This window comes from Corella eumyota, chromosome 3 (assembly GCF_963082875.1).
Source record: "Corella eumyota chromosome 3, kaCorEumy4.1, whole genome shotgun sequence".
Classification (NCBI taxonomy): domain Eukaryota; kingdom Metazoa; phylum Chordata; class Ascidiacea; order Phlebobranchia; family Corellidae; genus Corella; species Corella eumyota.
In genome coordinates, this window is record NC_137492.1 from 4,055,465 (window position 1) to 4,071,264 (window position 15,800).

The 15,800-nt window shown below is 30.4% G+C and overlaps 1 protein-coding gene across 1 annotated transcript; it reads left to right on the forward strand.

Annotated features, from left to right (window-relative positions):
• The first annotated feature begins 1,308 nt into the window (after positions 1-1,308).
• Positions 1,309-15,123, forward strand: LOC145745341 (matrix metalloproteinase-21-like). Its single transcript, XM_082563389.1, has 13 exons — positions 1,309-1,348; positions 5,726-6,137; positions 7,268-7,458; positions 7,588-7,707; positions 7,786-8,136; positions 9,077-9,329; positions 9,609-9,774; positions 10,765-10,964; positions 11,449-11,596; positions 12,958-13,087; positions 13,316-13,461; positions 13,653-13,825; positions 14,011-15,123. The coding sequence occupies exons 2-13, from the start codon at positions 5,844-5,846 to the stop codon at positions 14,323-14,325; spliced, it is 2,487 nt and encodes an 828-aa protein (XP_082419515.1). The 5' UTR covers positions 1,309-1,348; positions 5,726-5,843; the 3' UTR covers positions 14,326-15,123.
• Positions 15,124-15,800: the final 677 nt, after the last annotated feature.

Genomic DNA, 15,800 nt, shown 5'->3' on the forward strand with positions numbered 1-15,800 from the left:
AACAAACACCGTGATTTAATATAGAGCACGTATTCTAGCTGTCTGTGACATTTCCTAGTACTTTTACGCAATTTATTTGGCGTTTTAGGCTGAAAATAAAACGACTTAGAAATGGTCTAAAATGGTCGAATTTTGACGCAAGAATAAATAAATATTAAAATGATTTTATATTAATAGAAAATGTATGACTTGTGTATTAATAGAAAACGTAAAGTTAAAATTAATTTTTGTTGATATTTTTAATTTGGCAAAAGGTCACGCAGAGCATAATATAAAATGTCATGATATATATTCAAAAGTTACAATGTAAAATAAGCTATTTTTTATGATAAGAATTTAAAAAATAAAAAAGCAACCTGTTTTTGCGATATAATTTAACACAAAAATTGAATTTTTTTTCCATTTTGAAAAATTTTGGAGACTTTTTTATTTTTTGAATTTTCTAATACAACCCTACTAGAAATTATTTTCTAAAAAATAAAAAAAATATTTCAACCTTTTTAAATTGAATCTAAGAGCAATCAAAATGTTTTCCTAGCTCGAGAGAGAATCTCTAAAACAGCGAAGTCATTATAATATCACGGAGCTATTATAAAGTACGAGCTATTTTCGATTCGCTGGCAGTCCTGTTTAGACCTTCGCTGGTACAGGTGTTATAATATCGAGAGGACAAATGCATTTGAAAGTTGTTATTAAGGCGTTATTAAGTGCAGTTGAAATTTTATCAAGTGTATATTTAGACAGATAGAAAATTGTATTTTTTTTATAAAAAAATTGTGATTTTTTTACGTATTTTATTTATAAAAAATTAGTTCAAATTTTGGGGTTTAAAACTGGACGAAAATACTTTTAAATAGCAAATTTTTGGGGTTTCGTGATGTTATATATATGTAAGCAAAACAAAATTGACTAAAAATAAAATATTATTTTTTTTTTTAATTTTGTTTCGTTATTTTTTTTTTTTTTTCTAAGTAAACAACATTAAAAGTTTAATTGTTACTACACGATTTTTGATTGTTACGTCACAATATTTGCATTGTTACGTCACCAATTAGTTATCGTAAAAGCAGACGTAATCAGTTTTGTTTTCTTTCTTTTATTTAGAAACTGGCGGCAAGTCGTGTTTTACTGAAGCCGTAAAAGTTGAAAACAATAAATTTTAAGACGCGCGTTCGTTTGTTACGAACGTTTATCGAAGTTCCTTTATTGTGACGTCATAAGGGCGACGCCAACGTGACTGAGCAATCTCGTAGCGCGAAAATTTTAATCGACGACCGGTGCAGCGAGTTTTGTCGATTTTTTTCTTTCCCGAGAAAATAAGAAATTTTTTGCGTTTTTTCGGAAAAAGGTAAGTTTTATTTATTCTACTTATTACTTGAGAATATTTATTTTTTCGAAGGGGTGTGTAGGTTTTTATTGCCTTGCTTTTACAAAAACGTGTTTAGATACAACCATGAGGCTACAATTTTCTTAGTAAAACTTATTATCCAAATCAGTTCTAAAAAGGAAAATTAGAAAAATCGCCCGAAATAGAAAATGATTAAAGTCAGTTTCGACATTAAGTTTCGCGTTAAAAATGCATAAAAATTAGCACGTGCTAAGGTAAAAATAAAACGACCTTAGTGCCTCACATCTGTTTATGACGTCACAATAAAAAAACAAACACTTCGCGCGGTGACGAAGAAAGGGGGTCACGGTCGTTAGGGGGTGATTTGCAATTTTAAAATTGTCGCTCAATGGTAATATTTGTGACAAATATAAGCAATTTTTACCGATTGTTTTTAAGTGTGAAAAAATAGCCTCAAGCACCAGTTTACTAAGAAGTTGTTAGGTCAAGTTATTTTTTAACTAGAGTCTGAATTTAAATTTAAAAAAAAATTGAAAAAATGTTAAAATTTTTTTTTACAATGATTTAATTTATATTTTGGCCATGGTAAAATTATGATTAGTTTATAAATCCTTCTGACCATAGAATTGCGACTATTAAACTGCTTTAAAATATAGAAAAGCTTTAGATAAATTTTGAATTTCATTTTTACAAAAATATTTAAATTTAAAAAAAAATTATTATCGTAAAAAATTTTGACTTTTTTGAAAGAAAAATTGTTTACTTCATCATAAAATTTTTTTCTTACTTTACAAAATTTTTATTTATCATAAAAAGTCCGTAATTTAATTTAAAATACTTGCAATTATTTTGCTTAGTAACGAAAAATTCAATTTAATTTTATTTGCCAAAACAAATTCTAATTAGTGCGCATTAAATGCTCGTTAAATTTGCTACAGAAATTTAATGATCAAATTTGCATTAAAATGCGGGTAAAACCGATTTAATTTAACGTAATTTGGTAACGTTTAAACGGATGCACTATATATGACCTCGCATAATTGAACAATTTTGCGTTCTCAGAAAAAAAAATTAACGAAATAAAATATTATCGAATATAGCATCAAATTCAGGACTTTTTAATAAAGTTTGGAAATATATTCTATGCATTTTTATAAGTTTTATATAAACCAATTGGTTAAAATAAAATTTAGACAACTATAGGCTTTAAAATTAAGAGTAAGTGACTATAGGCTTTAAAATTAAGAGTAAGTGACTATAGGCTTTAAAATTAAGAGTATGAAACTATAGGCTTTAAATTATATCTACACTTTGTCCCCTTTTTTGTGAAAATGTTTGAAATCACATTGATAAATCATACCTAAAACGTGATAGATAATAGACAGTTACAAATTGGCTAAAAAGGACAACAAACAATATAAAACTTGTCGAAAAACGCGCCAACTTTTAGGACAGTTCCAACAAAAACGATGAGACTCTTTGCGTAGGCGTAATTCCACTTCCTTCCCTTTTAAGGCTTCGGAAAAGTTGAATTTTCTCATAAGTTCGTCGTTACCTTAAATTTCACCTAACATTTTTGATTTATTTTTCGGTTTGTCCTCAATTTAAAAAAAAAAAACGATTTTAATAGCTTAAGCAAAAAATACCCCCAAAAAATTGCAAAAAATTTAATAAGTTTTTTTAAGTATTACAAATACAAATACAACTAATAGGTTAATTTTTTTTTGCTTAACATTTTTATAAAAGTACTTCACATTTTTAAATTGTTTTTTTTAATATTTTATTTTAAAATCAGCAAGTTTTTGATTTACCTTCTGTGACATTTAATGAGTAATATTTATTTTTATGCAATAATAATCCCGTGTTTTTGCGAATTGTAGATTTTGCTCGCGCTACTTTTTAGTTAAACCATTTTTCGAGATTTTTTTGCCAAAAAACGAAAAAAATTAAGATTAATGTTTTTTTCTAAATTTCGTATGGACTTCTACGTCATAGTGATCCGGTGTTTGGCGCTTTCGTGAGTTCGTCTGTGACGTCATAAAAACGTAAATGAAAGTTTTTTGTCGCTGTTTTGTTGGCAAAGTCATTTTATCAAATCGAATGTCCTTAAAAGCAAAAAAAGGAAAAAAAATAAAAACAAAAAAGGAAAAAATAAATTGTTTTGCAAACTAATTTTTAAACTATTTTTTTTATTTTTAAGACATTTTTAATTTTATGTCAAAATTGTTTAAAAATTTGCGCTTTTTAGTTATTTTCGATAACATCTATTGTTGACGTGACAATGGCTTTTTGTGTGACGCAACAATGCCATGTTTACGTTTCCACCATCCTTAAATCCTCAGTTTAATCTGAGCAGAACACGACGAGTCGCGTGCCGACATTTAAATTTTTATTTTTAAAACTCAATAAAACGAGATGGTTTTAACAACTTCTGTATTTTTTTTGTAAGATTTGGATAAAGATTAAGTTTTCAAATCAGGTTTTAATTTTTTCTTATCTTTTACTCGTTTTTTTTTAATTCGTTACCAATATGATCACGTGACATATATCGTCATTTATTTTGAACTAGGTTATATTAATATACGATTTTTTTTAATATATCTAAATATGTTTTTTATCGTGCGATTTTTTTACATTTTTCGCGCCCTTTTTTACCACCCCTCAAATAAGCGCCTATGTACTTACAACAGCGCGGTCAAAAAAATGCCAAGATCGGGAGAAAAACGCTATTTTGGCCGCAGAACTGGCTCCGTGGTTCCACTATACCGCTCCGGGCTAAATACCGCTGAAATCTGTGATTGATTTTTCGATTTTGTTTAAGCAAGAAGGGTTTTAGCCAAGCACGTTTTTGCTAGGATATTGTGTTTTCAAAATAAGATAAAATTAAGTATAGATCGATGTGTATTTGGATAAAGAAACTAGAAAATAAAAAAGACTGTTTTTTAATTAGTTTAAAATAAATTCAAATTGCGTAAACATGAGTTTAAAGTGTCATTTATGGCTGGTGCTGTTTTATTTTTGTATTTTAAATGTGTTTAAATAGTCTATTTTGTCTATTTTCAGTCTATTTTCTCTTTCAGTCTATTTTCTCTTTTAGGTTTACTAATAAATATTCAAATTACTCTGAATTTATCTAAATTTGTCTTAAATTACAGCTGAATCATTTAAAAAAAACTCAAACTAAAATTAAATCACAAATTATTTTAGAGTACATGCGATTTTAATAAAACTCGTGACTTCGATTGTAGTAATGACGTCATAAACGATATGTTTGTGACGTCATAACAAGTAGAACGCGAGTTGTTTATTTACCAGATGAAAGCGATTATTTTCGTCATGAAAATCAGATGAAAGATTTTGATAAATTAATTTGTGACGTCAATAAATTTAAATTTCCGATTTTTGTTGAGTTCCTACCAGGCCTTTAATTAAACTAGTTTGTTGATTTAAAATCAAATATAAACATCATATTAGTATGCCCTGACTAAACTGCTAACAGCAATCAATTTTTATAATAAACACTGGATTATCAACTAATACTGATTGAAATCTGATATCAAAAGTTGGTCTAATTTCATTACTAATATAAACAATCCGATGTTTTTATAAACAATCTAATAAACAGCCACGAATTAGGACAATGTTTTATTGTTATTATCCATTATGCCTTAATAATCATAATTATAATTTACATATGACGTAATAATCAAAAAACAATGACCTCATATGATGTTATAATGTCTGTGTAAATACGTATTACCGTAAGTTTTTTTCTAGTATACATATTAGTTAAGCTGATTTATTGGCTATATAAGATGATTATTTATTATGTTTTGGTATAAAAAGCTATATACATATATATAAAGGGATAGTTTTTAGTGGTTTCAACTTAGTTTAAAGTCTAAAGAACTGTTTTTTTTGCAAGTCAAAAACAACGTTTTCAGTTTTTGACACTTTTTGCCGCAAAGAAATTTTTTTCATTTTTTGGCAAAAAATGGTGACCAAAATTTTAAGTGTTGAAAAAGGTATCGTGGTCAAATAACAGACAGCATTGCAATTACAGATGTTATAAAACCTCTGTTCACAGTTTAAAAAGGCCAGGTAGAAAGCAGACAAAGAAGTGTAACGCTGTTTGTTAGCTGGGTAAACACATAAATAATACTTACCAGACACGTTAAAGCGATCGAGTTTTATAAGTTGGGTTATTAATAGCTTCCAACTTAAAGTTTCAGTTTTAAAAATCACAAAAAGTTTAGAAAAGTAGGAAAATATTGCCCAATTTTTTATAATTTGCAGATATATTTTGTATAATATTTTTTTTTAAATTATATTAGTAAAGACAATAATTTTAAATTAATTTTTTTTATTTTTTTTTAGGAAATATTGCTGCTAATAACAATAATTTCAACAACAAATGACGATTTGCAAATAAGAAGAAAATATTAAGTTGATTTCAAATTTATTTTCGCTGCAAGAACAAACACAAAAAACAACAATGTTCACGTATTACACAAATAAAAACAATGACGAAAATTCTACAACAAGAAGAACAAACAACAACAAAAACAATAACAAAGACGATTTAAATCGAAGAAACAAACAGAAATATATTAGTGACGTCACGGGGTTAAGAGTAGCCTTAATCGCGATTGTCATGTTTCAATTAATTATGACGTCACAATGCGAAAGAAATCAGAACAGAAGATTTAATTCTAGATTCGAAGTCGCCGACAACCAATTGTTTCAGGTGTTCGACGGGAACCAATCAAATCCCTTTATTTCGGCAAGGGTAAGTGACAATGTTACCAAAAAAAATTATATTAAAGTTTAATTTTTTTTGTTTTTCTTATTATTTAACTTTTTTAAATGTCAAAATAAAATTGTCGCGCAAAGACCCAAACGTTAATCTTTAATTAATGCTTACGTGTTTAGTTTTCTAAAACTGTAACTAATCAAAACATGTTGGAATTACGCGTTAAAAAACCTCTATCAGACAAATTGGGCTAAGATACAAACGTGCTTACCTAATGCTTATAACATGGCACTCTAATTGCTATTTAAAAATGTTATTAAACGAATAATGGGAAAATTTTGCGGCGTTGTATTCTTGGTAAATAATGTGATTCGAGTACACTTACACCACAGTAAATAATTCCCCTAATTAAAACGTGTTATAATTTTGAAATCACTAGAAGTTTTATTTTCGATTTAACACGTTATTTTGTATGTAATTGCTATCCATTTTATAATACAAGTACTTTTACCACCCTAGCCTTAATTCTACTTGATAAGGTCATTGTTAAACTGTGATTTTAATACGGAAACCAACCTATCGATTATCTTCAAAAAAATGGAATTAATCTTGCGCGAAACGCAGTGAAAATAAGGTTTTAGGTTTAAATTTCGTCGTCCAGTCGTCTGCATGTACATAATAGCCAACATGAAAGCCATAACAAAATTTGTTGACGTTTAAATCGAAACCTTATACTTGAACGTAAACATGCTTCACATTTTTAACTTATTTTAAGTTCATTTCAGTTTTTGTCAAGTTAAACCACTTGTATGAAGTAGTTTTAAAGTGCTGTAAACTTACACTTTTACATAATCCTATTAATAAATTGCAGCCATTGTACTGGTCTTAAGTCTTATGCATTTGACATATTTTAAGCATTTAATTCTAAGCTTTAAAACCATAGAAACAATTACAATTATTTACATACTTTTAAAAACAAAGATTATTTAACCTAATTCAAAAATGCATAATTTAAATTTGCAACCTGACAATTTCAGGCTGTGAAGTTGACTTCTTTTTTGTAAGAGAACTTTAGAAACTAAAATAAAGTCTCATAAAACACACTGCACTATACCCAATCTTAAAATGTAAAAGATATTTTATTGAAACCCATTTTTTTTCTAAAGGAATACCTCGGAAAGTTCGGTTGGGTAGAACCGCCGGTATGGACAGCTGTATCTCCCCGCTTAAACGAAACTATCGGTGAAGGAACTATCTGGTCCGGGCCTGATGAACCGATTCAGGTCGAAATTGATTTCACTGACGGCGAAGAAAGTGAATCGGACGACGACTATTTCGCCAAGGCTGTCATAAATAGGTACGTAGCTTTAAAGTTCGAATACCAATAAAGGCGATATATTTGTTATACGTTACGTTACAGTTTGGCACCTAGTTGCTTAAAAAGATAGTTAAACAATTTTTTTAATTTTATTTTAATTATTAACAGATTTGATGCCTTGTCAGAGGAGGACTTTGAGAGTGCTCTTCGAAACTTCCAGGGAGCAAACGGACTCGTAGTCACTGGAGTTTTGGATGAAGAGACTCTTCTAATGATGACACAATTAAGGTAATACAACTTTAACCCAACAAGTAAACACAGTGAAAGATATTTAAATCTAATATTAAATTAAATTTTGGTGTGTAGATGTGGTGTGCCCGATCAAACCGCGGAGCAAAATTTCACCATTGTTTCAACCACTCCCTCGCCTACCTCTAACACTACTAACGTGACGTCATCATCGGACGAAGATCTGACGTCATCTGGCGACGGGCCTACTCCCTCAACTCCGACTTTTAGCCCTAAACTGGTTCGGAAACGCTCGTTGTTGAAGAGTGAATATGGCAAGGAACCCCTATTAGGGGATTACCCGTGGCCCCCGCTGGTTTCTGAGAATTATTTAGAATTGTATGAAAGTTTCGGGGGCGAGGTGTTGCAGGGGGCGATCGGAATGAACGAAGATTACATCTCAGAAGCGGAGTCGCCTGATGAAAGCAGGTGAGGTCGCAGGTTCGATTCTCGATGATCGCCATTTTTCTTGTTTTTTTTTAAAGTGAATTTTACATTGTCAAACGCTAATCTATTTTTAACTTATCTATTAGCCACATTATGTAAAAAATGAAGTTACTATATGAGGATTATAGATTTTTATGGTTATCAGATAAAAATACATTCCGCAGCTAATAGCTCTGTAAAAAGCTTTCCTTAACAAAGGCTCGTTATTTTACAAATTCCAATTTTTTTGTTCGTGGTCAGGTCGCTAACCTAATTACACGGCTTGAAATTGCGTACCGAATTTAAACAAAGATAAAATCAAGTTTTCGACTAATTAACTCCAAAGCCAAGAAACGTTTCGTTCTGACTCAAAACAATACTCGAAGGGCCGGGCACATTTCTGTCCAGGTCGTGAGTCTCACCATCATTGTTATGAGCATGCTTTGGTTATACCAGATGGTTAAAGATATCATTTGTAAGACTTTAACAAAGAGGGTTAGGCCGACACGTTTAGAACGTATTGAACACGCGAATTCCAACTTAATCTCTGCTTGTTCGTTCTATGTTAACCCGATTTGTTCTGGCTTTTGACTTTTTTTTAGAGGCTTAGTAAAACGCACACCTATCCGTAGTTTTTGTCGCTTTTGAAAATGAGTTTTTGTGTGTGTTAGCGATTTGCATTTTAAAGACTTTATTTTGACATTACGTGGCGTTTATTTAAGGATTTAAAAATCATTCTTTAATATAATAAAAGTACAAAAAAATACGATTTCAAAAAGCCTCTTTGTCATTTTTGGTATGCCGCTAATGCTTAGTGCCTACTAGCCCACTAGTTTACATAGTAAATAATTAATTTACATTTAATTTTATCGTAATTTTTTTTTGAGAAAGTTTTTTTAAATAATTTTTAAAGATTTTTTTAATAAATTTATTTTTTCTCCAGAGTTGCTGGCATGGAAAACATCTTAGAAGCTCTTCGAAAAGAGAAGATAGGAAAGAGCGACGAAGAGCCATACTATGAGATCATAGAGGAGAACAATGCTCCCTCTCCGGGAGGACTTATAACCCGAATCACTCTCCACTCTAGGGACGAGCAGAGAAGAAGAGTAAAGAGGTCGAACATCTTTAATCTCTACAGAGGAGGTAATGGAGGATGGGGACTTGCATTTGCAAAGAAGACAATCACCTGGAGATTGGTAAATAATTTATCTCATTCATGTCTAGTAAAGTTTATTTGTATTTTACTTTTTAGTAAAAAAAAATATTTTTAATTTTTTTTTGTATTTTGTTATGTAAGAAACTGAATATATTTTGTTCGATTTGAATTGTTTAATACTTTAGTCACCCTGCCCCTACTTTAAAATCTAACTTATACTCTATTGACCGCTTAAAACTGGTATTAGTTTACTACTGTTTTAATTTAATTTTTTAAATTACTATTTTTTAAATAAAACATATTCTTTCTTATTTTCTAGGTTAAAGAATGGCCGAGTATTAACAATCCTTTCATGAGTGCAAACGAGGTTTGGTTCACAGTCAAGCTGGCTTTTAGAATGTGGAGCGAAATCTTGCCAAGAAATTTTCGAGAAGACACTACGTCACCAGTGAGTGACGTAGACATCCTTATCGGCTTTGGAACAGGTAAAATTACAATTTTTAAGATTTTTGATTGAATAAATGATAATTTTTATAGGTTTATTTTTTGAGTAGAATTTCATGTCGTTGACCTTTTTTAAATGTTTTTTTTTATTTTGAGAGGGCCAAAGGTAATTTATATTAAAGTAAAAGTCATTTTAAATGACTAACAACAAAACAACCTATTTCAGTAGTTCAAAAATGAGCTACTTTATATTATATTTAAATCGTTTAAAAAAAATCCTACTGGCCCAAACCAAATTCTTTTCGTAAAACCTCGGTTTAAAAATTGAAATATGCCTCGTTTTAAAGCCTCAAAAATTGCCCTTAAACGGAAGAAGCAAGATTAGATGGCAACAAACAAAATCTAAAGGTTAAACTGGCTGTAAATTCGCGTGCAATTTTAGGCCCAGGAATTTGCCTAGGGCCAGTAACGAGTATCGTCTTTAGCACATTAACTACGTTTCCACGACCTGGCTATTATTAGCAAGTCAGATACTTACAATTTTTTCGATTTTAATTCGTGTGTAATTTCGAGCCTGTTTACGATGTCAGTCATTTTATTTCCGATCTTAATTACGGTCAATTTGTGAAGCTGGTATTTTTTTTGTCACATTTTGTCACATTGTCGAGCTATTTCGATCTACTTAATAGAATAATTGAAACTTGAAGTTATTTCACAATTGAAACCACTTTTACAGTAATATATAATATTAAATATTTGATGACACTTCGTTTTTTTGGCTTAATCTTGATTGTATGTTTCCGTTGAAGTTAATCTGATCAACTTGAAAATCAGGCTTCGATTTTTGCTTAAAAAAATAAAAATTATCCTAGACAACATCAAAAAAATATTCAAATTGATAACTAAGAATTAAATTTAAAAATAAAACCCGAAGTTTAGAACTATTACCTTAATTTAACAATTTTTTTGTCTTGAAAGCAAAAAAGTGTTTAAATTTTTAACATCGACAATTTTTTTTCTTTTTCCGCCAGGTCTCCACAACCGATGTCCGGTCAAATTTTTTAACGGACCCTTCCGCCAGGAATACGCCCACGCCTGGCCCCTACCCAAGGCCGAGATTCATTTTAACGACGCTCAACCCTTTGTCCCAGTTTCTTGGGTCCCCGAGTCCCACGCGGGGGGAATTCCCAACACCAGAAGAGCATCCAGTTTTCCTATCAGCTTGCTTAAGGTAAATAAGACGTCTCTTAAAAAAAAAAAAATTAATTTTTTTTAATTGTGATTTTATAAACGTTTTACATGGAACTTTAAAACTATTTTTGAGGTTGTTTTTTTTTTCGGTTAACTTAGTGGTTTATGATATAGTGCTCAATTCCAAGTAGAAATTCTCGAAATATTTGTTGGTTGATTTTTTGACAAGTGTGCGGGTTAGGTTTACTAATTTTGACGTCCAAAATATTGCCTTAAACCGGCGGTACTTAGAAAAATATCCGAGTATTACAATGCAGGCATTGTGTGTTAGTTAAGATTTGCGTCAATCAGTTGAAGTACAAATTATTTTAAAATTAAATGATGTTCTAACCTTCGTATTTACAAAAATAGATTTTTCATGCATAAAAATAATATTTAAAAAATCCTGCAGGTTATACCTTAGGGTGGTATAAGTTTTGGCCATTTTTTAATATAAATTATTTAATTTATTTATTTTTTTAAAGGTTGCTATTCACGAGATAGGCCACACTATAGGTCTACCGCACAGCAAAGATAGATTGTCGGTTATGAATCCTTATTACCAACCTTTTCAAAGTAAAGATGTTGTTGAATTAAGTAACACAGACCGAGAGGCGACGAAAAAAATCTACGGTAATTAAACTAAACTGATTTTCGTTGCCGATAATTATAAATGTAATGGCACTATATTGTCCTAAGAATGGAAGTAAATATGGTAAAAAAATAGGTATTTAAACGCAATATTACTATAATTGGAACAGACAGACCTTTTTATAGCATTTAATTTTGACTTGACAGTTTCAAATTTTATGATTGAACTGCCTACAAAATTTCGGCAATTTTAAATGTTATCTTTAGGGTGTGTCAGTGTTAAAAAGATTCAAATTACATCAAAGAGTGTCATTTCGCTTAATTATGTGTCATTTTCTTGGGTTGAGTTTCAATTTCTTGCGACTTTCATAAATTAAAAAGCCCAAAGTTATTTTACTTAAAATATAAGGTATTTTTGCTTTGCGTTTCTTAAAACCTCGCATTTTAAAATTTTTAAGGTGAATTTTTTGTGTTTTTTTAGCTTTTAGCTCTTTTATGTTGTTACCTTTTTAACAGCTTTATAAATATAAAACTTACGCACAACTCGATTTAATTACCTTATTTTTAACACCTTTTTGGATGATGTAATTTCACGATTTACCGATAATTTGCGCTTTAATTGTGGGCTCTTCACTTTAATAATAACTTTTCAAAATTTCTTAACAACCTATCTGACTCGGTTCGCGTGCAAGGAAAAATTTCGGAAATTCGAAAACATTTTGCATAACCGCAAAACTGGGTGTTTATTTTAAGTTGTTTTGAAACCGAATTGCTAGGGAAAATATTTTTCCGCCTAAAATAACAGAAATTGGATACAATTTGATGTGACGTATAGATATTATTAAACAATGTGTGCTTACTATGGGCTAGAATTTTTTTTAAAACTTTAAAAATAATTCTTTTACTAAGGCGTGAGTCTATAATAAATAAATTTACATTGGAAGTCCCAACTATGTTACATCAGAAATCGCAAATTAAATTAAATTTTTTTTTAATCAAAATAAAATTGCCTTACTTTGATCTTAAATCACATGCGAACCACAACTAACATTACAATATTGTGTCCAATTTTAAAGCAAGTGCAAATTAGGCCCCAATTTTAGGGTGATAATAACGGTCTGAAGAGTAGGGTTTGTCGTTTAACAAGCAGTTGACATGCATTTATTAAGGCAAATTATATCTTCAATCATTTTAAATCAGGCTTAAATTGGGTAGCAAATATGTCACGCATTCTCGAAAACACTTTTCTCAACTCAAAATTAATTCCTCCATGACCTTTAAATTGGTATATTATGTTATTTCTTAAAAAAAAAACTATTCAATTTTTTACAAACTTAGTAATTGCTTTTTTCTTATTTTTATTCGAAAAATATTATTAACCGAATTTATTTTCGTTTTTGCAGGCAAATGCGAGATCTCGTTCGACCTAGTGTTTGACTGGGTCCGACAAGTTCGTACACGAGATGGTAGAACGGTGTGGAAATATAACACTTACTTCTTCAGGAACGGCTGGTACTGGTGGTACCTTAACCGGTAATTCCTTTTTTTAATTTTTGCTCATAATTTAAAAACAAAAAATGTTGTTTTTCTTTTTCTTTGGTAAAAATTTTAAATTCTTTTTTTTTGACATTAAACTTTTAGCAACTTAAAACTGTCCCTTTTTGTACTGTGTTATGGCAAAAATAGCCTTTAGATTCCTTGCTTTACTAATTGATTTTTAACTAACTTTTCTATAATATTGTATTTTTATTTTTTTAACAGAGAACATCGACCAAGGTACGGTGACCCTTTGATTACAGTCGATAACTGGCGAGGAATTTTGGACCGAAGATTTAACCAAAAATTAGATGGAGTTGTACACATTCGTGACTGGAAAACGCCGTTCGGTCCAACTTTCTTTTTCAGAGGTTAGTTTTCGCCTTTTTTATTATTTAATTTCAATAAGGAAAACATGACATCCAAAATACATAGATTTCTAACAGTTAAAAATATGGCAAGCTAACATTAAAACAAACCAGAATTCTTATCAATTAAATGAAAAAACTTAAGCTATATATCTATATTTAGATTATTGTAATAAACATGTGCAATTTTTTAGGTGATGTTTATGTTGAATATGATAATAACAACGACAGAGCAAAAATATTCAACGACAAAGGACAATATTATCCCAGAAGAATAGCTGACGACTTTCCGGGTATACCTTATCCTATCGACACAGTTTTCTACAAAATGAACGAAGGCGTTTTGTATTTTTTCAAAAACCAATACGTAAGTATTTGTATTTTTATGAAAGCCAAATACTGTAATTTTGAAACCTTTTATTTAATATTTAGCAAGATCTAAAAACGGATTTACTTTTATAATTTAGTTTTCAAGAGAAAAATGTATTTTTAAGTAACCTCCAATTTGGTCTAAATTAAAATTTTATTTAAAAGTTTGCCTTTTTTTAACAGGTTTACCTTTTTAACTGGGAGAATGGCAACGTTTCGGCAATCTATCGAATTCAAGAAATGTTTCCGGGCTGGGGCAACGCCTCACCCCTGGAAAACAATTTAGACGCTGCCTATTTTTCTTACACAAACACTGCTTACTACCTATTCAAGGGCAGCTATTTCTGGAAACTTGCTGGGCCGAGGGACCGGCTTCTAAACCCTCACCTGCACATACCCGAAAATGCTGTGGGTCCCCGACAGAAAATATCATCCTATTGGAAAGATATTTGCGACGTCGGGGAGACTGAATTACAGATGGCCTTGCCTGCAAGTTAGGTTTTGCAAAGACATTTGTTTGCCTAAAACATGAAGGGTTGCACTTCAAGCCATCAGACCCTAGTTGTTCACATTTTAGCGTTCAGATGTAAATTTTGTGCACAAACTAATCGTAGAGTGCGATTATGGGATGCACTAACCTACCTGACACTATACAACGACAAAAACTTGCCGGAATTTTTTTTAAAACTTGCCTAAAATCTTACCGATCTAACTCTTTCTTGTTCTTTTGAGCGATTTTCGACTTGCATGTTTTGCTGGCTTAACTTTTCTGTAAATATTAGCGACTGTATTTTTGTTGCGACAATAGCTTCATGCAAGTGATAGCGCCGCCATTTATCACGTCTCAATTTTTAACAAGCGTGCTCCAATAACCAATGACATCTACCTCATGCTATGACGTCATTATGATAAACCGCGCTGGTTTTCGCGTTATCAAATGAGGGGATTTAATTTATGTAGATTTTTAACCAAAAAAAAATTCAACATTTTGTTGAATCACAAAAAAAAAACTTTAATAAACAATTTTTGACATTTTTTTTAATAATTTATAGCAATATATTTACTTTCTTATTCAAAGTAAATAGAACACAAAACTAACTAAATAGAATAGCTATACGTTTTAGGCTCTAGTTTTTTATTGTTATAAGTTAGTAAAATCAAGTTTTTGCCATTGTTTATTTAATTTTTTTAATAATGTTTCAGTTTACAATTATCTCATTGTTACGACTTTTCTTTAATGTGTTTTTGGTAACATTATTAACTCGATTGTAGTTAGTTCCACTTTTTTGTTTTCATTGCATGATTTTTTCACAGACTTAAATAAAATACCATTTAGTAAAAAACTGTTCAAGACAATTTTATTATTGTTTCAAAAAAGGGAATTCACCTTGCCATCCGCGTGGTTACTTAAGATTATGTTTACGTAGTAATTTTAGAACGGTGTTAATTTCACTTTTAAACGCCAGTATGCGATTAATAGATTGGTTTTAAGGCAATATCGCGAAGCAAATAAAAGAACAGTTATTTGTTTATGTTTTAATTGCATATTATCCCTTTTACTACGGGATTGAAAAAATGTCATCCGAAATGTATGTCGGTCTGTCACTGTCAGTATGTGCTTTAAAACTAAAGGAAATCTATTGCGTTTTGAAGCAATGAAGCATTCAATTGGAACTGCACAACATTTACAAGTTACTTGTCTGCTGTTGGCAAATTCACCACAACAACTAAAGTGTAACGCCACACTTTAGCTAATAAGGTAATATGCTACCTCCAAAAAGGGGTTATGGTAATTATTTTGTTTTTCGTGTAAGACAATAGTGATATTGTTGTTTAAATTGATTTCCTTTTTCTTTTTAAATGCTAAATGGTTTATCAGAATGTGGTTTGAAATATAAAAAGTTGCAATATTTAAATAATTAAGTTAAACTCGTATATGTGGCCCAGATAAAAAACTAATATTATTCTTGTAA

Excerpts from the sequence above, each read along its gene's own strand:
- LOC145745341 (XM_082563389.1), top strand. The coding sequence starts at position 5,844 with ATGTTCACGTATTACACAAATAAAAACAATGACGAAAATTCTACAACA. Across the intron at positions 7,708-7,785 it reads CTAATGATGACACAATTAAG|ATGTGGTGTGCCCGATCAAA; the intron begins GTAATACAACTT and ends TTTGGTGTGTAG. Across the intron at positions 10,965-11,448 it reads TTCCTATCAGCTTGCTTAAG|GTTGCTATTCACGAGATAGG; the intron begins GTAAATAAGACG and ends ATTTTTTTAAAG.